Genomic DNA, 21,780 nt, shown 5'->3' with positions numbered 1-21,780 from the left:
TCACTCATTTGCAAACTAATTTGGTTCTTTCGAGAGACTCACCTGGAACCCGGCTGAATCTCTCGTTTATGATGTTCTTAGGTGCAATTTGGTTTCAAGTAGAACATAAGGTTGACGGAAACCCGAGGACTGCGCCTACCTGATGAGCCCCAAGAAGGGCGAAACCGGTCTTGGGCTTTCGATGGATTTTCAGCAACCTTATGAGTATTTATTTATCAGTTCTTGTTTTATTGCGCACGCCGGTACTCACAACAGTGTGGCGCATTCTGTTCCAGATCCTTCAGCAGTCGGGAGAGTATCACTTTTCAGCAACCTTATGAGTAGTACTTTATCAGTTCTTGTTTTATTGCGCACGCCGGTACTCACAACAGTGTGGCGCATTCTGTTCCAGATCCTTCAGCAGTCGGGCGATAGAGTATCACTCAATAATTCCTAGAAGGCGACTAATTTTCCCAAAAGAGGAATTTCACTCAGTTCAGTAAATATTTAGTCGATAACTGACTGTTGGTAAAGTACTGCGTGTTGACAAAACGCCTGCAAGCTAATTGTCAGGCTCGGCCAACAGACAAATGGCCACCCGATCAACCGCCGAGGAATCAGTCAACAGTTGAACCAGCCATGCACTATTTCCTGTCAGCGCGAGTTATCCCCAGTGTTGATTAGTCAATCATAGCTAATAGGTTGCACCTATCAGTTGGGAAGTTGCGAGTTCGAATCTCTGGATGGTCTTGAGATGCGCACAACTAACGATTCGCAACACGGATGAAACAGCTGCACAGTTCTCGGCTTTCTGCACAGATTGACTTACAGTCAACTAAGGATTTGAGCCAGGTTCTTGCTGGGTATCTTGCTCAGTCTCTTCAGTGGAGATTTGCTTTGGCTCTGTCACGCCAGTCTTTATGTGTACATTTAGGCGATGGTCCTTGGGATATAACAATTGCGCCATGTGCATCACTCGGTCGTTCCCACCCGAACTACTGTCAGCTACGAAATGAGCCTTCGATTAGTCGTTGTGCCTGAAAAACGCGCTGGACTTAAACACGTTTGGATCATCCGGTACACTAAGTCCAACCGCCATTCAGCGACAGTGCCACATTTCCATCCGTCAGCCTTATCACAACAGTGTGCGGTTTACACATGTCTGCTAAATCTGATCTACTCACTCGTTCGCATTCACCCTCAACTTCGCTAATACGCTCTTGAACAGTACAGTTAAGCCCGACCTCAGGAAGAGTCACACTAACACGGGTTGAAGCGATCGTTTGGAACACGCACGAAAGACGAATTTTGATGTGTCCGAAAGACGGTGATCTAACTGAATTTAAAATCACATATTTTCTGGCTTGTCAAGATAGTGGCTTGCATTCAGGGGAAGTGTTTGATAAACTATCTGAGTAGATCTTGCTAGTGAATAGCATCATCAAAAGACGCACATAGTCTACAAATGTTGCTTCGCACATGAAAATCTGTTGCATATTTTTGTCAGAATTCGTTCATGTATCTCGTAGTTCAGTTGAACTCACCAATTCAGCGAAGGTCTTTTCAGACGTTGTCTTGCCAGACAGCCTGCACTTTCAAATTACTGGGTCTAGAGTAAAACGAAGCACCTCTTTAATCGACCGTTCCAACCCAAGCTGTTATGTAGTTTCACATGGTGCCAACTAGGTTAAGTTTTCCACTTGATATTACGTCATCGCAAGGCACCTGACAAATACGTACATTGGCGTTAGTGAGCAAGAAGACCATATTTACTGATCCCCCGGACAACACTACGGGCTGAACTTGGGTGCTATGTCTAGCTTCGCTGCCAAATTGAGTCGCTGGAACTTGCATGCTGTGATGAAACTTTTATCATCTTGAATGTTTGTTTCTCAAGGCTTTATATTGCCAGGTTTTCTTTCGTCGGCCGCCAATCACCGAAGCTTGCGTAGCCGTTGACTTGATATTACGATTCTCATTATCCAATTCTCTTGGGAGCACTTCAGCAGGTGAATGGGATAACGCGACTTTCAATCTTGATAATGCAAGTGGCCGCTAGTCTGAGATCTAGTGCGATGAACTTAAACGGTAAAGCATGGTTTGAGCTGGAAAGATCAATCGGAATATACGATTGACTTGGTGTGACTGATTCAAGCACCGAATTTAGAAATACAGGCCGTCTAGTATGACAAGATGGAGGAAGCTCTTCAGTGGGGCGGTTGAAAAGTGAACAGCCAGATGCGTTTTTGAATCCCCGTGAGGAACTGTGACCCGTTTTTCTGTGCACTTCACTAGTGCACGGTCTATCGTTATCCTTTGACGCTCCTCGGACATCCTCAAGCGGAAGATCTTGGGCTTACTCAACCAATTCACTGACCGGTGCATGCGATGCACTGTCTTATCATGCGCGTCTCAGTAAAATAGGCAGTTTCCTAAGTTCAACTTAATGCGGGAGCTTCTCATCTAAAGCGACAACGAATGAGAATATCTGATAGGCGAAAACCCGACGGAATGAAGTAACAAAACTAGTGTGAAGGCCTGTCTTGAGTTAATTTCTGGGCTCCCTCTGGACACGAGAGAGAGAGGCACTTGCCTGCATCATGGTGTGCAACTTTGTTTATTGTCAGACTGGTTCATCCCACCATCTAATATGTTCGCGTTGGCTCTGTCACGCCAGTCTTTATCTGTACATTTAAGCGATGGTCCTTGGGAAATAGCAATTGCGCCATGTGCATCACTCGGTCGTTCCCACCCGAACTACTGTCAGCTACGAAATGAGCCTTCGATTAGTCGTTGTGCCTGAAAAACGCGCTGGACTTAAACACGTTTGGATCATCCGGTACACTAAGTCCAACCGCCATTCAGTGACAGTGCCACATTTCCATCCGTCAGCCTTATCACAACAGTGTGCGGTTTACACATGTCTGCTAAATCTGATCTACTCACTCGTTCGCATTCACCCTCAACTTCGCTAATACGCTCTTGAACAGTACAGTTAAGCCCGACCTCAGGAAGAGTCACACTAACACGGGTTGAAGCGATCGTTTGGAACACGCACGAAAGACGAATTTTGATGTGTCCGAAAGACGGTGATCTAACTGAATTTAAAATCACATATTTTCTGGCTTGTCAAGATAGTGGCTTGCATTCAGGGGAAGTGTTTGATAAACTATCTGAGTAGATCTTGCTAGTGAATAGCATCATCAAAAGACGCACATAGTCTACAAATGTTGCTTCGCACATGAAAATCTGTTGCATATTTTTGTCAGAATTCGTTCATGTATCTCGTAGTTCAGTTGAACTCACCAATTCAGCGAAGGTCTTTTCAGACGTTGTCTTGCCAGACAGCCTGCACTTTCAAATTACTGGGTCTAGAGTAAAACGAAGCACCTCTTTAATCGACCGTTCCAACCCAAGCTGTTATGTAGTTTCACATGGTGCCAACTAGGTTAAGTTTTCCACTTGATGTTACGTCATCGCAAGGCACCTGACAAATACGTACATTGGCGTTAGTGAGCAAGAAGACCATATTTACTGATCCCCCGGACAACACTACGGGCTGAACTTGGGTGCTATGTCTAGCTTCGCTGCCAAATTGAGTCGCTGGAACTTGCATGCTGTGATGAAACTTTTATCATCTTGAATGTTTGTTTCTCAAGGCTTTATATTGCCAGGTTTTCTTTCGTCGGCCGCCAATCACCGAAGCTTGCGTAGCCGTTGACTTGATATTACGATTCTCATTATCCAATTCTCTTGGGAGCACTTCAGCAGGTGAATGGGATAACGCGACTTTCAATCTTGATAATGCAAGTGGCCGCTAGTCTGAGATCTAGTGCGATGAACTTAAACGGTAAAGCATGGTTTGAGCTGGAAAGATCAATCTGAATATACGATTGACTTGGTGTGACTGATTCAAGCACCGAATTTAGAAATACAGGCCGTCTAGTATGACAAGATGGAGGAAGCTCTTCAGTGGGGCGGTTGAAAAGTGAACAGCCAGATGCGTTTTTGAATCCCCGTGAGGAACTGTGACCCGTTTTTCTGTGCACTTCACTAGTGCACGGTCTATCGTTATCCTTTGACGCTCCCATCCTATCCTCAAGCGGAAGATCTTGGGCTTACTCAACCAATTCACTGACCGGTGCATGCGATGCACTGTCTTATCATGCGCGTCAAAATAGGCAAGGCAGTTTCCTAAGTTCAACTTAATGCGGGAGCTTCTCATCTAAAGCGACAACGAATGAGAATATCTGATAGGCGAAAACCCGACGGAATGAAGTAACAAAACTAGTGTGAAGGCCTGTCTTGAGTTAATTTCTGGGCTCCCTCTGGACACGAGAGAGAGAGGCACTTGCCGGCATCATGGTGTGCAACTTTGTTTATTGTCAGACTGGTTCATCCCACCATCTAATATGTTCGCGATGCCCATACTTTTTGGATATGACATGAAGTGAAACTGCAATGGCTCCTAGCGGCAAGATACTCTTTCAAAGCAACTGCGAATAGAAATATTACAGCAGATGGCTTACAGAATTTCTTCGTGATCCTAAGGGGTCGAGTAAAAGTTCAACAATTCAACACAGGAACCCTAGCTGAGAACCACATACGACTCCTATAGGTTTGGTGACAGTGCCTTCCCAAATGGCTGTAAACTGCCAGTCATAATTCGTCACCAAGTTTCTGCAGTTCGGTCCCACCTGCCTATATACCCGATCACTCCAAATCGCTGATTCATTTTGATCAACCAAGTGTAAAGATACAACATTTCGCTTTCACCCTCAACTACTTGGGGTTGATAACCAGCTCATGTTCTCGACTGTTTTCTTAGACGATTGGGAGTCATGTGACCTTAGAAAAACGCACGCTTCTACATTACAAACATTTTCACGATGCCTCGTTGAATCTGTTGACCCAGGTCAGGTGGTATCGCATTGGAAATTTTCATATTCATGCGTTGTAACTTGAGCTGTCCAACTCACCAATTGTTTATGCAACTTGCCTACGCATAGTCAATAATCAAAACATCGTCTATTCACTTGCTGGTATGGGATCATATGATCGACCGCTACGTCCGTCTGAACTGCCACAATGTGCGGCCCGACCACATTGTCCTCATGAAAACCACTGCCGCGTTAGACTTCGTTGTGTTTCACGGAATCCCATGTAGGCGTAAGTGAGTGAACATGAAGAACTTCAATGAACTCACATGTCATCTTCTAAGCCCGTTTCAAAGTAGACCACAAATCCTGGCCTCGCCATAGTATGGGTATGTGCTACTCGGTCGATAGACCATAAATCTGGCGCCAACCTTAGGCTCATGTGCGGGTTCACCACCACACAATCTGGTATCCGTTAAAGGCTTTATATGACCGTTTGCGGTTAATTCGGTCGGCTCTTATAATGAATGATGCCCTGTATTCTTGACATGCGGTCGGACCGTTACGATAAATCCTTTTTTCTTTGTAAACAGAAGTGGTGCACTCGTTGCTTGACTAATCGACGGTGAAAGATTTAAATAAGCAGCTTGAACATGTTTCATTTGCCACGAATCCTCGTAGTTTTCGAAGACTGACTGCCTCGACAGGTCCTTTTTTCTACGTCTCAGAAATACGTACCTTGTTATCGCCCGATGGACGCGCTGGTATGGTGCTGTCTATCTGCGTCACGCGTACAAGTGTTAGACGTTGTCCCGCATACCTTGTTCAGTCCGAAAGCATACTTGTTTTCATGTGTTTACACATATTGAGGTCTGAAAATGCGTTCGACAATAGCCAGTGGACCGAGATGGATTAATATTATGGAGTTAGAGGAAATATGAAGAGAATGGAAGAGAATTGTACAATTTAGTAGTTCCGATGAGGCGAACGACTGCTTCGGCGACTATACTTGTCTTATTGCGTAGGCTTGGCCAGACAAGTAGAGCACTGGTAAGTGCAGAATGGTTCACTACCAAAGGATCTACTCCTTGGTTGTAGGGTTGTAAATGGTTGATGGTTGAGGAATACAAGACGAACGCTTGCAAATACAGGGCCAATTTTCTGACCCGTATGATAATGTGAAGCGCATCGCAGCATTGCAAACTTATCCCTTGAGGGATAAGTTGATGCCATTCCTACACCACAGGTGATGCAGGTTCGGGAAACTGATCTGGCTTTCCCAATCACCTTTGGTTGCGTCACCGAGACTGATACAGCTGCCTATCTCAATCAGCTCACCCGCAAGTATAAGGTTAGGCTTCGTGATCATCCTGCCTTGTGGCAGCACTTTAAACTTTGCAGGTGTTAAGTGCATGTCAGAACGTGAGACAAAATTAGTTAGATTAGTTTACGTCGTCTGTATTACAATGGCATCGCATTCAAGAAGAGCTCTGTTGTCTACGTATTCGATATCTGTGTGCGAATGATCTGTTCGACCCCACAGGCGTTAGAGGTTGCGGATGGGTGTTATATAATCACATAAGTCGTGAAGTTGGATAGGAAAGATGGAAGGGGACAACGTTGCCCGACACTACCCGATGTGGTGTACTCGGACGAGAGCTTCCCGTAGACTTTCACTCGGCCGCGGGAGTTGGCGTACAGCGTCTTAAGGAGGGTCAAGAATTTATGGGGACACCACTGCTCCACAGACCATAACCGTGCATGACGGTCCACAGAGTCAAAAACAGCTTTCTAGTCTGGGGACACAACCATTGTTAGTTGCTGCAAGCAATGTCACAGTTCCAAAATCTGTGGGAATTTGAAAATATGATTGATGCGTCCTCTTTCAAAACGGAAAACAGGTTTTCACGGATCTCTCTCTCCTTTTGAAGGATACGACCAGACTAAATCTTCGATGTCACGGTCGTTTTCACACAGCGTCCACGTACCATTTTTGAAGACAGGAATATCTGCCAACGAGTCCCATTCTGCAGGCACTTTCTGTTCACTTCATATCGCTTTAATGAGTTTTGTCAGATAGCTCACTGGGGGTTCTCCGCCCTCTTTGGAAAGGACTAGATAGAGACCGTCCCGGTCTGATGCCTTCTCATATTTCAGTAGGGATATTTCGTATTTTATTTTCTCTTCTGATGGGTGACTAAGGTTCACATTCCATTCGCTGGTATGCAGTTTCTTTGGAGGATGTGTTGCAGGAGACCAGCTAAGCTGTTCTTCGAAGTGTTCGGCCCATATTTCCAGTCGGCCTTTTTGCGAGTGAACTGATGAACCGCCCTTCTCCCTTATCGTCTCATCGACCGTTGCTTCCCCACAGTCAGTTGATTGTATCAATTGCTATTGGGCATGGCTGTTTTCGGTAGTAAAAGGCCTCTCCGGTTCCTGGGCTTTCGATTTTCACCGAAGCTTAGGCTCTTCACTATTTGGCGTTGAGGAATTCGCGTTCACCATCATGCTCGTTATCTGCTGATTTCCTGGCATCAACCAATGCTAGCGATCTCAATGATATCCGGTGGCTATTTTTATCGTATTGGAGACGTCGGACAGACAGCACTGAACGCCACTAGCACAGCTTCTTTCAGATTTTCAGATGCTCTATCAACGTGCTCGCTACCAGTAGTGTTGGCTTACTGTAGAGAGCTATGCTGAACTGTGGTAATTCTAAGATGGCAGATTAACGTGCTTTTTGATGACTTGCCTGAAGGGAAGCGAATCATCAGGCGTACTCACAACATGGCGTGATCGGAATCAAGTCGTATGCCCCAGAAGGAACAGCAGTCTTAAAGTTTTGCTCTCCACCGGCGGCCAATGGCCACATGATGCAACTGGGCCTACGGTTGATTTGCACTTGGTGGTCGCCAGGCCACGTAATGCAAACGTTTATGAAAAAAGTTAGGTCTGTCCACAAACAGTTGATCAGCACACTTCTGGAGGAGTCAGTCTCCGTAAGACGAACATCGACTCCGAATCGAACGCCCAGATGTGATTCCAAGGAGTTCACACAAACGACTTGGGCATTCATATCGCCCGCAAGGATCGCATTGTCATTGTTTGTTGCTTGACGAGTGAGCCCGGACAACTCGATAGAAAATACCCTTCTCCGCGCCAGAACTGCACTCCGTTGAGGTATAGGGCCACGGAGGCAGGGAGTTCGACTAAACTGGATAACCGGACGGCGCAAAGACGACTGTTCCTGGAATCCAGTCGAGGAAAGCGCGTTCAGCCCTGCAACTGAGTGCAACTCCAGGGAGTAAAAGGTTTCAGCGAGCATTGTCTGTTTGTCAATTTGACATAGAGTACGGACTTTGAAGGATTTTAAGTAGAAAAGATCTCCTGGTTTTAGCAATTTGTTATTAATAAGCAGCGGGGTGCATGAGACGTACCGGTCAGATAACTGCCAATCAAATGATTCAGCAACGTTTGGTTGTGTGATGAAAAGTGGTTGGGGAAGGTGTCCGTGGACTTAGAACTGTGCGGGCAAATGATACTTCTCGGCTTGGTTGAGGTACCCATCCTGAACCTTTGATTCAAAAGTCTGCCCCACAAGACTGAGAGGATGTAGGGTTTTGTTCGGGGACGACGCCCTTGGTCTCCGAATCGAAAGTCCGACCCGTGAAGCAGCGGAGAGTGGGGTTTTCTTTGGTGACCCTGCCCAGAGCCGGTGGCTCAATAGACTGACCTGCTCGGCCGCCTGCCACATATTCGTATATCTCATGGAGGGTCAAACGCTTGTATTACCATCACCTTCAGTGAGCTTTCCATTGACCTGGACTATCATCCTTTTGTTCGGTTCCGACGATGAATTGCATGTCCGAAGACCCAGACTTGAGCCACAAAATGATGTGTTACCGGGTTGACACTGTATTTTCTTTTTGCATGCTTCATGACTTAGGGGTTGGGGGGAAAAAGCGATAGAGGGGCCGAACAGAACGGAAACCTTCGCACGTCCATTTGAGCGAGCATGTCGGTGGGATGAGGTGAACGTCAGCACACCAGTCAACGTTATTCTTTGACATGTGTTTGACGTGAACTCACAAGGCCAGTCAACCGACGTCCACCAAGGGATTTACAATCTATACGCGGCAGCATGAGCGAAACTGCCAAAGTTGATCCTCACGTTCGCTTATTGGTGAACAATAGTCACAACTTTGAGAAACTTAAGAAAGTGATTTTCGAATAGAGTCTAATAACAAGAAGGACGAAGTTGATCGTGGGTTGCTTGAAAGTTCTCAGGAGTCTTATGAGTAGTGCGCCCTGTCGGTAAAAGTTTGCAACCCCTGTGAGTGATGAATGTCTTGTGGATTACGCTGTTTCTACACTCCCACATAGCTCCTAACTTTGCCATCCAGACCGGTAGATATTCTTCAATCCTGTCAGTTCAATACAACTGCGAGTTGTGTGTGCACAACGTCCAAAAATCGTTAGCAAAAATCAAATTTTAGGGACAACTGTGACAGGCTTACTGAGGACCGGAGTATCAAGCTAGATGACATCCTATGTCATCCTTGACTACTAAAACTAGATTCCTTTCGGAAATGTCAAGTCCAAGGGCCGATCAATAATGAACACAGAAGGGCAGAATGGCGACAAACTTTGCCACCAAACCTACCGAAATCCTAATTTATGTCAACGGTCAAATTTTTATCTAGATCGAGTAAAACCGGATATGACCACCCTGTGTTCGCCGTTCATAAACACATCCGCCACTCAATTAAGTTCCAGATATTCTTTGCACATAAAGTCGGAGCTGAGTTGTAGTTGCTGTGTTGTTTCGTACACTTTTGAACTAGTTGGAAATGCATGCTCTTTCAGTAGAACAAAATACAAGCACAAGCAGCCATCTAAGTCGACATGTACACAAAAATATTCACTAAACTCTATTCCGTTTTACCACACGTTCCATCAAGCCGCTGAAATTCTGCTTTCTGAGCACTCGTTTGAGATTCGAACTCTTCATACCAGCTGTTTGATCGTTGTATCCTAAGCTGTGTTCAAGAGTTAGAGGAGTGGACACGAAGCACTGAATTCACTATCCTTAAACCTTAATAAGGAAATGCCTTCTATCCTTGGCACGTTGTGATTTCCTCGTATTTTTTGGCAGTATCCTTATAAGAATCTAAGCTTGTCTGGATACCTGGATCGTAACCATATCTCCGAATTTCTGAGAAGGCTGAAAGATCATCCACGCAAAAGCAGCCTGCTCAAAAATCACATCATCGTAGATGGTTCTTGGATCAACATGATTTAACCTACGACAGCTCCCTGCCTCAGCGTAGACTGCGAAGCCAGCAACTGCACTAATGCATCCTTTCCTTACGAAAATCCAGTGTACACTGATTTGCTTTTCACGGAACACTCACCGAAGTCACAACTGAATCTCCCGTTTATGGTATCTTTAGACAGAATGTGCTTCGTAAAGATAGATTCATGTCTCGGTTGTTGGAATATTCGAGATATCGCGGTATATTTTCGTTAAGGAAACTACTCATATGGTTGCTGAAAATGCATCCACATGAACCGTTTAGCCCTTCTTCGAATTAAATTGGACATGCAAATGGACGTAGTTGACAAATTTCGTGCAATTCGGATTCAAGTTTGACGGGAACTCGGGGACTAAGTCTACCTGGTGAGCCCGAAGAAGGGTGATACCGACCATGGGCTATCGAAGGGCTTTCAGCAACGTTGTGAGCTGTCTCTTCGTGAAAATCCCGATGTCCTCAGAAAACCCTCTTTTGATAGGACCGGTCAGCGTTCGGTTAGCTGCACCTGGCAAGAACAAGCAATACGACCCCCCATCATGAATACAGGCGGCCAAGAAAGCAGTTGCTCCGGCCGCGTCAGATCTTTCTACCAATTTGCCTGTTGTCACCTTCATACTCATGGATTATGAAATAGTTATCGAGAATGCTGTTCTTCCCGGTACGTGATGGCTCATCGTGAGTAATACGACTATGCTAATGCGGTTTCTGGATATGAATGTCACCTTCAACTAAGGTCCCAATAAAATCACGGAATACAGATTTTGCTGGCCACCTAGTTGCAGATTTCCTAAAAACTGTGTACACCAGCTTTCGCTCAGAGGTGTCAGTGGTCAAGGTCCTGAGGGCGCCGTGTATGTTGTGCGCCAACAACACCACCTTTAGAGCGAATTAGTTTCTAATGCTGTAGGTTCGTGTATTGGCTTCACTCTGTCCCCGGAACTGATGAAGATCAGCAACCTACTGTCCCCGTTACTGAGCCGAAGCAGGTACCTTTAAGGCTTGTCTCTTGAAGAATAACTGTGCAGTTTGTTAGTGTAAATTGTATACTAGAGGATAAACTGAATTCAATTGTCTCCTGCAGCAAGTCCCCTGAAGATGACTACAGGTTTGGACTCAGGCAAATATAAAAAACTAGTTTGTCCAGGTATTTATCCGTATCTATCAGGAACTGGACCTTATTAAGGCATTTTTGCCGAGTAGTCAGAGGACACTTTCCATTGTGCTTATTTCCAAGTTTTACACTCTCGATAAATTTTTCTAAGATCTAAATTTCTTCGTCCCGCTATCCATACTGATACACAATGACTTCCAAGCCAAGTTACCAACCGATCAATCAAGTAAAATACATGAGCTGCACTAGCTTAGTCGACCACTTCAGTGTTCTCAGGTGACAATATATGGCTGACAGTGGAAGGATACCGACCCTTCTGACCATCAGTTGAACCTTAGGAAATAAGAACAGAATGTCTCGCACACCTGAATACTTCGAGAAAGCTTATTTTACAGCATAATTTTCAGTCGCGAAAAGACCCTGGTGCATTTGGTTGGAATAATTGTCTGAAACTGCTCTCTCTTGTTATCGACAACAACATCTCAAATTTTTTCGATTTTGCGATCGCAGGTTCGCTCCAGTGGACTCTGAACGGTCAAGCTGGTCCATTTGTGACGTCCCAGCACTGGGAAATTTCACATGTCCCTGGCTGCCTGCCCCAACGAAGTGCTCACACTACTTCCGTTGCTGAACGATCCAAACTCTCAGTTGCCTAGTATTCAGTTGATTGATCTGCGAGAGTCCTCATCTACCACGAGTTCTTCGAACGTCAACACTCTCCTTGCAGCCTGTGATCGCGATTCCCATCCAGGCCACTATACGGTACCAGCCCAACAGCAAGCACCAAGGTTGAAATCTGGCCCATCTCAGTCATCGTTCTTGCCTTCATCTATACATCCAACCATGAATTACTCATCTGCACCGCCAACCTTTACCAGTGGATTGTATGGAACACGGGAGCATCCGAATGATCTGAAAAATGGTTATTTAACTGAAAGCAGGTCTATTTCCGAGTACATGCGGGGAGAATACAACCCAATTGTGGAGTCGCTGAATTTCGTCTCAAATACAGTTTCGTACGATGCAGTACCAAGTGAGGGGTTTAGCAGTTGGAATCCGGATGCTGTGGACCCGGACAGTGAATTAAAACCGCGAGTAGACTTTCGGGCCTTAACTTTGGGTGGTTCCGATATGTGTTCTCGGCATCCGTGTGTGACCAACGATTGCCGAAGCCTTACCAACCCGGTATCTGAACAGTTGTATGGAGCTACTGGTAGGCAACTCAGTTCACTCGGACGCAACCAGGATGTGGGACAGTTTGATTTGCTCTCCCATCGTGATCACCCCCCTCCTCTTTTTGAGGTCAACGGCTATAACAATGTGTCCAGGAGAGCCTACGAATCAAAACTGCTATTTAATGGTGTCTCACCCACTGCACTGACGACCAACTTAAACGGGAGTAGTTTTGGTTTAATGAGGACTAATTCTGACCCGAATTCGAATCCTCCTCTTCTCCACACTCGTTCTGTGGCGCCACCAACTTCTGTCAACTCTACGAAGGCTTTGGCTGTCTCTGCTGGTGATGTTTCAGTGGCTAATTCAATTATGATGACGCCGGACTCCTCGACTGCTGGTTTCCTGACAAACAAATTTGCCACCTCATCTGATGATGGCGAGGTGTCACCGACACCAACCAACACAAGCAGTTGTTCTCGAACGGCAAACAGGACACGCAAAGCAGCACCAACTTTGGCTACTGGACGGCGTAACCTAAAAAATGAACCAGTAAGTCTGCTTTTCGATGCGCTGCAGGCAAATAATCTGTTTAGCATTGCTGAATCCTTACCGATGTCTTGTTTTATGGACCTACGGACGGTCCATAGCGTTCCGGTAAACCTGATTTCCATCATTGACGTTCATCCTTGTTTGGTGTTTTTTAAGGTGCTACAGTTTTTTCATTGCTGGGGTTTAATGTATTGGTTAATGTTCCAGTAATTGGTGCCGCTTTGCAAATTCACACCAAGTCGCCATAGGCAGTAGCGATATAGACGAACATTTTGAGGGCCTTCCCATCTGTTGATTGCAACAAGAGGCCCGCATTGCTTGAGACATTTCTCTGACAGCCTAACTGATCGAGTAGCGCGATGAGAATGGTCATGGTGCTAGCGAAGCTTCCGTCATCCGTCGTTTACCCACGTTTTCCCGACGAGTCCGCCAACGAGGTTGAAGGCAAAACATCGATCGATATCTCTTCCGGTCAATCGGCTGTGTGGACCAATCAGCAAACCACCTAGCCTCCGGCCCCGACCGATGGTGAGTCATCCCTTCAATCCGTTCCGGCTGGCGCAGGCTTCGACCTGCCGTAGACGTGAGGTGAGAGACGCGGTGTGCCTGTTTTTCATCCCCTCTTCCCTCGTCCCTCTCCCATGGGAGCAACAGAAGACGGAATTTTCGGACTATAGGACCATTACCGGTCTTGGCGACATGTGCCAGTCAGTAGTGGGTGTGCGGGTCAAACAGCTAGGTCAGAAAGTGTTAGAAGTGAGAAAAACAAAAAAAAACACATTACTGCTCACGATGTCTGGTATCTCCGCCCGCATAAGTACGTTATTCACCGCAAATGCACACTGGCCTTTCACCGTAGAAGTGAACGATGACTTGACGATATATCCAATCGTTCGGCCCTAAAGGAAATAAGTTCAAGTGAACGACGCCCATTGTCACTTTGATTAGAAGTATCTCATCTAAAATATACATTATATTGACTTGAAACGACTGCCACAGTGACGCAGGAGCGTTGCCGCACGCAGCACACATGTGATTCAGCTTATTCATGTCCTGAACGACACCCACGCAGTAGTATCAGTCGAACGACCCTATGGTGACGTAATCCATGACATTTCTGAATATTGCTTGCTCTCAAACGACTTGTCATGAAACTGAGAAGTGACACCCTTCCGGAAAATTCTGGTCAGTGGGCTTGGATGTCGCAAAACAACAGGGCGGTTTGATGACTTCATCAGTCTTCCCATCATCGTCTTCCCACCTGACTGGAGCCTTCGTGTCACTCTGTCGTTGGAGCTTGGGGACTAGGTAGGGGATTTTTCCCTCTTGACCGTAAAGCTATAAGTAAGACACCACTCTTATCGTCTAGCCGGCAAAAATGCATCAGGCTGATGCCCTCTTGAATTGGTCCGTAGCGTTGAAATGAAGTGATTGGAGTCTGCCAAATTTGAATTTAAATAGGTCGGACGGCTACGTTCACTGCAACCTTGATGCGGCTGGACGAAAATCTATCAATCTGACTACCACAAAGTCCACCACACGGCAGACCTTTTACGGCCTTCTTCCGTCAGACGCTGCACTTTTAATTTACGAGGCTTGAAGTAAGGCGAAGCATGTCAATTGTATGCTTCGATCGATCGTCCCAACCCAGGTTGCTCTGGTCTTTCTCGCCGTGCCGCCTGGCTGCGTAAACTGAGGTGGTAGCAAGATACCTAACAGGTACGGTATAAAGCGGAATCCATTCATCTGCGTTGCCAAGTGAGAAAGTATATTTACTGACCCCCAAATCAACGATATGGGCTGAGATTAGTTACCTAGATACTTTACCCAGCTCCTCTGTTGAGTCGGGCCGATGGAGCTTGGGTGCCTCACTCATCCGATATCTTATGCTGCCAGGTTGTCTCCTGAGCACTTGTTCATTGAAGCGTGCCCAGCCATCGACTTGCTAGCTATGACACGGCAAGGGCACGCAATTCTCATCGGTTCATCCCATCAGCATTCGGAACACGGAATGGAGTGACACGGCTTTCACGCTTGACAACGCAAGTGACCGCATCTTCCTTGCACCATGTTGGTTTGGTGCGACACAACGAATAAAGTCATATTCAGCTGATTTGTAACATTTACGCTCGAAGCTTGTGGTGGATGTACTGTGGTAGGCTTCGAGGTCCGTAATTAAAATATAAATGAATGAATATGGATACGCAACCTACCTTTGTGCATTCCAATAGTGACCGGTTCATGNATTCCAATAGTGAGCGGTTCATGTGCGTTTTATTGGCGAGTAATTTATATGGGATAGCTGTCGTTTAGTTCTTCCAGCCTGTTTGATCAGATGTCATTTGCTGAAGTTCCCGGCAGGTGCTCATCCTTCGCAAGGTACATCTGGCCGAAGACTTCACGGAGCACCGCACGACTGATCACGTGATCTACAAGCAATATAACTTTACTCGTAGGTCCTTCACTTGGGATCTGTTATTTCATGACTGATTTATTAAACACAACTTGTGCGTGATCTCTATCACAGCGCTAGCTACTCCATTCACCTACATGGGAAAGTTATAGCACTACATTGATCACACGACCTCTGGTCGAGTAGAGTAGGCTTCGTGTGCGATACCGTTTGGCGAGTCAGTGAGGGACTAACACAAGGTGGACGGGTTCCTTATCACGAAGACATTGTGATTCAATGCAGATTTAATGAAACGCAGCTGTTTTTCCTCGGTTTACCATCTCGATAACATTGAACACCAATCGTGTTCGCCAGCCTTCTGTAAATCCGATCTGGCCTGGAAAAGGGCTAGAATGAAACCAGAAATCATTGCTAAGATGTCTGAATTTTGGTTGTTTGAATGCACCACACTTCAGCAGCGGCCCTGGTCATAACCACAGTATTTTAAGACTTCCAGGAGACCTCAAGGTCCGTTTGGTTCCTTGGTAAAGTGTTCAACAGTCTTGTTTGAAAACACTCGACCCAAATATAGTGAGATGTCGATTTATTTTCGTCGCTTTGCTAGCTGAAATTACTATGTATATAGAATATAATTGACAGAACTCAGGTGGGAAATCCATGGATGTTAAATAAGTTAACACGTTTCTTTGCATTCAACAATTTGCCAGTTTTTCATAACACCGTCAAGCCAGTAACATGGATTCAAGGTGTACAGTCGAAGCGATAGTACTGCGTTTCATCTGAGTGCAGTTTTCCCTGGGCCCAGACTCTCAGGACTTCGATACCGTCATGACGATAGCAGTAAACAGCCATTGTTTTGTGTCGAATCAAGCGAACGATAGTACAATGTATACTGCGAAAAACCTTTACCGATTGCCTCCTCTCCCAATACAGCAATCACTCTCAATGGTTGTGGTCTAACTACTTCATGTGATAGATGCTTGAATACATGAAAATCGGACACGTCAATTTGTCACCTGACACTAATATTTAACGGTTTTTCACTTGCTTTTTTTCGCTCGAGGAAGTTAGCAGGAGGGATAACTGTGAACAGTAAAACTTAATCATTCTGGTTTCCCCAGCGAAGAATCTAGTACTATCAAGACACTAAATCGTAATTCGTGTTAGGCAGCTGTTAGTAGTAAATCAATGAGTGCAAAACAAGGCTCGACCTTCTCTTCAATGCATCTGAGTTACTCTGGGTTCTACCTCAAGCTGGAAACGTTCTATTACAGAATGGATCATTACATGTGACAACCAAGGTACTCCAGAACTGTGGCTGTCAGGGGAGTTCGAGACGTTGCCTCTTTGTTCTTCAGGGATCTTGGTTTGTCGATTGGTTAGGAACAGTATGTATAAGACGTCACTGATTTTCGCAATTAGCAAAGCACGCATTTGGGTGAATAGGCCATTCGAATGGAACATTTCAAATTGATGTGTGCTGTGAATCTACCGCAGCGGTGTTCTTTTGGAACATATTCATACACCCATGTCGCTACTTTGTAACTGCGTGCGTGATACTCGATAGCAGGGTTCAGGCTGTCGCATTTACGCACTTTGAAACCGTCAACGTACCCCTCGCATGCAACTAAGAGAAATCACAGATTTGTACATATCCTTTATCGTCCAGCAATAGTGCATTCGTCAACATTATAGGTTAGTCTACGTTTGGCCCAGTAATTTGTTCCGTTAAGAAGATATGGGTTACAGAAGAAGGGATGACCCCCAATCGGAGTGAGATACAGAGGAAGAGAGGCCCCTCGCAAGTGGCGAACGTCAAAGTGGATTGAAATGGACGTTTACTTGGCTTTTGCATAACTGGACGTCATACGAGTTAGGACAGACAGACAATAGTAGAGTTTCAGAAAATTGAGCAGAGAGCATTTCTACAGTATGCAGTAGCAACTGGATACGAGTGACTGAATGAGTAAGAGCGTGTCATACGATTGAAAGATATAGTCAAAGGAATGGAAAAAGCTGGCGATTTCCGTCGTATTAACGGTAGAATAAAGCAAGAGACCCTATCTTCTGACGACGGAAAACCAGGTTTTGGGGGCTAGAGTGAAGAAACATTTGACAACAAGCTTCGTGATGTTGTGTCCCTCCTGAATTTCTGTCTATCCTATATGGTTACCCTGTATTCCCTGACAATTCTGTATGGTTGCCAATGTGTGGTAAGTGCAAAGTCCATGTGCATAAACCAGTATCTCGTCAAAGTTTGTCTGAATTGCATTGACATTTGACGCAGTCGTGTACTGCGCAAAGCTAGTAAGTTGTTTTTGATGTGTTCACTGTCTTCCACCCTCTAGGTCGAAATAACCCGGTGGATGTACCCGGGCTTGAAATGCCACAACAATTACCCTTTTACTGTGTAGTTTGTGCTTGATGGAACATTCTCACCCATCATCGGTGCTATAAGTCAAACTTGTCCCTTCACCTCGTTTAGGTGGATCCAGATGAGGCGGATCGGCGGATGAAACGCAGGGAACGCAACCGCAAATCTGCCCAGAAATGTAGAGAGCGAAAAGTCCAACGGACTCAGGAATTGCAAGCCCAAGTTGAATGTTTGCAAATTGAAATTAATCGGCTCACACAAGAACGTGACAGCCTTCGTAGTGAGGCCCGTCAGTTTGTCAACCTCCTGCAAATCCATTGTCCTGGTGTCGCAATTCCTCACATGTCTTGTCTAACTGAACATTCTGATCATGTGGAATCTAGAAGAGACGCGTTCGGTTCGCTCATGCAGACAACAGCTCTTCCGAAATGTGACACTTCTCGGGATAATATCCCTAACGGTTGGAGGATGAGGCCCGGAATGAAGCAATCGGCTGGTCCTGATCCACACAGTTCATCTGGTCAGAATGGATCATTTTCTACCTTACCTTCGTCAATGACTTTTTCAACACATGGCACCCCAATGCCACAGAAATCCTTGTTTCCGTTTAGTTCTTCCGATACAACGAACGGCTTAGCTCGAGAATCAGATGTGATTTTGAGCACGAGTTCGGCTGCTTCCGGGGTCCTGTCCAATCTAAACTCACATTCATTAGGTAGACCTAGTTCTGAAGTCATGCAAAACATCATGTCCGGTCAGGACCCGGCATCCAGTTCTTCATCTTCATCCTCTAGTTCTGGTTATGAGTTGACATTCCCGAACATCGGAACACCAGTAGCACCCAGCTCTCTGATACCTGATCACTTGGAGGAGGTAACTGATACAGTTGCAAGCACGCATTCTACTGCCTCCTTGACAGATCGAAGTTCGTTGACATTGAGCAGTCCGACGTGTCAACAACCCGTACAAACATCGGTGACAAATCAACCCGGACTGTCTGGGAACGATAATCCAAGAGTCAAATGTGAGGCATGGGAAACATCGGCGCCGTCAGGACAGCAACAATATATTGGCAGCGAACCACTGACTGGTGGACGACCCGCTCCCCTTTCTCCGCTCAGCCCCTCAGCGCAACGCGCTGTCTACCCAGCTTCGACTGAATCTACCACCTCAAATCGATGTGACCTGCGGCAAGTTGAACCACCGACAAAATTATCACGCCCACTGGACGGTGCTTGCTTTTCATAGAACTGTAAATCTTCAAGTGATTGAGAATGGCTGTGAACGGGTTGCTGCATCGCAGTACGTCGAACGAGTCACAGATAGATTGCCAGCATTGCACACAGAGCCAGGGTTTGTTGAACTCCCCACCCTTCCTTTAATGTAACCGTTAATCTATCATGCAGCTTGTGTTCCACTTGGTCCGGGATTTCCTCATCTTTCGATCCATCTTGCTCCTCTGATCCTCCTCATCCTCCATTTGCGGTTTAATACATCCGCGATTCAAAGCGCCTCTTCTGCTCTGCATGCTCCAACACCCATATGCAATAAGCATTTAGTTCATTTCCTAGAGGATATATTGTCGGTGAGCCGCCGGTCATCTGCTTCAGCTCCCATGCCTTACTACGCATAACTTCCATGTCAATGGCAGCAGTTGCCATGACGTTCCGGTGCAACGGATTTTTTTCTACGGGTTTTGTTCTGTTTGCTGGTCAAAATTTCTACTTCCCTTTTATACTACTGTTTTCCAGTCTTACCACCGATTCCCATCACCAACATCATCATCATTATCATCATCATTATCACCACCACCACCACCACCGTAACCCTGGTAAGTTGCAACCGTATTGCGCAAATCGAATTCCGCACTACATGTATTTTATCGTCTTCTACTACTTTCCACACTCCCAGTTCGGTTTTGCCGATCGACACAATGCTACCCCCGTCCGGTCTTGTGCATCGCTGTTTCCTCAACATGTGACTGACCGTTTTTCGATGCTAAACACACTTTCAATCACATCTCCCTTCCCTTGTTTTCACTCAAAAAAACACTCGGTGAATTTTTCTAGCCCTCTCCCCCCTCTCTCCTCCCGTACCAACCGTGCAATTATCAATCTACTTAGTCGCAGTAATCTCAATAATCTTGTCCCACCTAACCGATATTTTCGTGTTTTTTTCTAATACTTTGTTTGATATGGTACATTTTATGCTTCTTCTCATATGATCCAATCGCTGCTGTTGTGCTCATTCTACTGATGATGCTTAGTAGTCCCTGTGAGCATGTTTGAGCTATGTGGTTCCCTGCATCCTCTCAGGCAACACATTTTTGCTACAACTAAGGACGATCTTTGTCGTTGTTCTTGTTGTTGTTCTTTTATACGACTCGGGTGCTCCAACACATTTTTGCTACAACTAAGGACGATCTTTGTCGTTGTTCTTGTTGTTGTTCTTTTATACGACTTCGGGTGCTCCAGCTTCACTGTTCCGGACGTCGTACTCAAACACCCGGTTTTCTCTTGAACCGAGGGCTTCCATTTCCACCGATTGCTTGTATGCAATCCCAGGTTCGGAGGCCCCATTTCCGTTCTTTCCCGGTTCGGCACCAACAGTTCCACCGAAGCAGGGTTCCCTCCGCTTTTGGATCACTGGTGATTTTGACTTGTGTTTGACGGGTCTTTCTGTGCTTTTTTCAATATCTTTGTTTTGGAGGTGCTTCTTTGTGTTGCGTGTTATCGTTCCATCCCCTAACAACCGTCCTATCCATCGGTTTGTTTGACGCTACTGTAGTGATTCGCGATAGGTTTTCGATAACTCACTGCGCGGTCTTTGTTACCTAACTTTTGGCTATCAGCCGATTAATATGATGCTCCTTGGAAGTGCTACTTTGCCACCCTTTTTCCTGATCTTTTTCAAGATGAATGGGCGGTAATGTTGAGCGGATTGGAAATCTGTCGAAACGCTTGGTTGACTTGAGCAGAGCACAAAGGATAAGACAAACAGCGTACAATCGGATTAGGGCTGTGTGTAAAATCCTTATTGGGGCTACAGGTAAGAAGATAAGGAACGTTCAGAAGAGACAAGAAATCTCAAATCCAGCATAAAACCAAGGGCACCAAGGTGAGAAGGGATTTTGAATGCAGGATGGACATTTTTTTTAGCTAATTTTACACCTGCCCTTCTTTGGGCAAGACCAAACCGCGTCCTTCTTGGCGTATGAACCCGATACGATGCGCCTATCAGAAACAGCCACAGATAAGCGCGGAAATGTGTTTCCATTTTAGCGATCAAAGATCTAGTATAAACGCCGTGCTTTCGCAGTTGGGATTATAGACAACTTAGTGGTCAATCTAAATGACCACAATGTGGTTCCGAATGTGAGATGTTATTCCGGTCTACTTATGCGCATCCCTCCACAAGCACGTTCATAAGGCCACCCACAGTGTGGGATGGACAGAGGCTACTCTACAGGTGGTAGTGTGTGCTTTGTTCCACTTTGAAGACTGCGACAGACCAAGTTAGTCACATTTGTGAATTTCGGTTGGACGTATACTTTTTTGGTACAAAAGTATGTAACTCGAACAAGGTTTAATGGGAAAGTATTTTGTAGACGTCTCGGATTACTCATCCTGCCTTAAACGTTCCGGTGTGTGTTCGACCTCAGTCGTAAGAGCGTGCGGATAGCACTAGGGTACGCCAAGTGTGTGCGGTGTCGAAGTTCCTGAAATACGGGAGGTCTCCATGGTTCTACTGATGGTTTCAATCGCTGCAAGGCAAGGGTGCACGACTGCTTTTTTTCGTTTTCTTTAGTGAAGCTGATGTCGTAATGTGGTACTTCAAAGAATTTTTGCGGCTTAAAATGACAAGTGTACTGTCGGTATAACATGTTTTGGTCTATCTCACTAGACGGTTGACTCAAACTGTTCTCTATTGCAGCTGCAGATGTGCCGGAAAAATAAGGTCTTATTCCTTTCAGTTGTATAAGATGT

General features: G+C 45.6%; 1 protein-coding gene across 1 annotated transcript in view; it reads left to right on the top strand.

Moving 5' to 3' along the window:
- Window positions 1-20,681, top strand: part of T265_00022 (hypothetical protein) — a gene marked incomplete at both ends in the record, with an annotated part of 27,225 nt that extends 6,544 nt beyond the window's left edge. Inside the window, 2 exons of the mRNA XM_009163679.1 lie at window positions 11,793-13,007; window positions 17,906-20,681. Of these exons, the coding sequence (XP_009161943.1) occupies window positions 11,862-13,007; window positions 17,906-19,042 (2,283 nt within the window). The remainder of the gene's footprint in view (window positions 1-11,792; window positions 13,008-17,905) is intronic.
- Between the last annotated feature and the right edge of the window lie 1,099 nt (window positions 20,682-21,780).

This window comes from Opisthorchis viverrini (assembly GCF_000715545.1).
Source record: "Opisthorchis viverrini unplaced genomic scaffold opera_v5_1, whole genome shotgun sequence".
NCBI lineage: Eukaryota > Metazoa > Platyhelminthes > Trematoda > Opisthorchiida > Opisthorchiidae > Opisthorchis > Opisthorchis viverrini.
The sequence above is the reverse complement of the archived record's forward strand: the minus strand, read 5'-3'. Positions and strand labels throughout refer to the sequence as shown.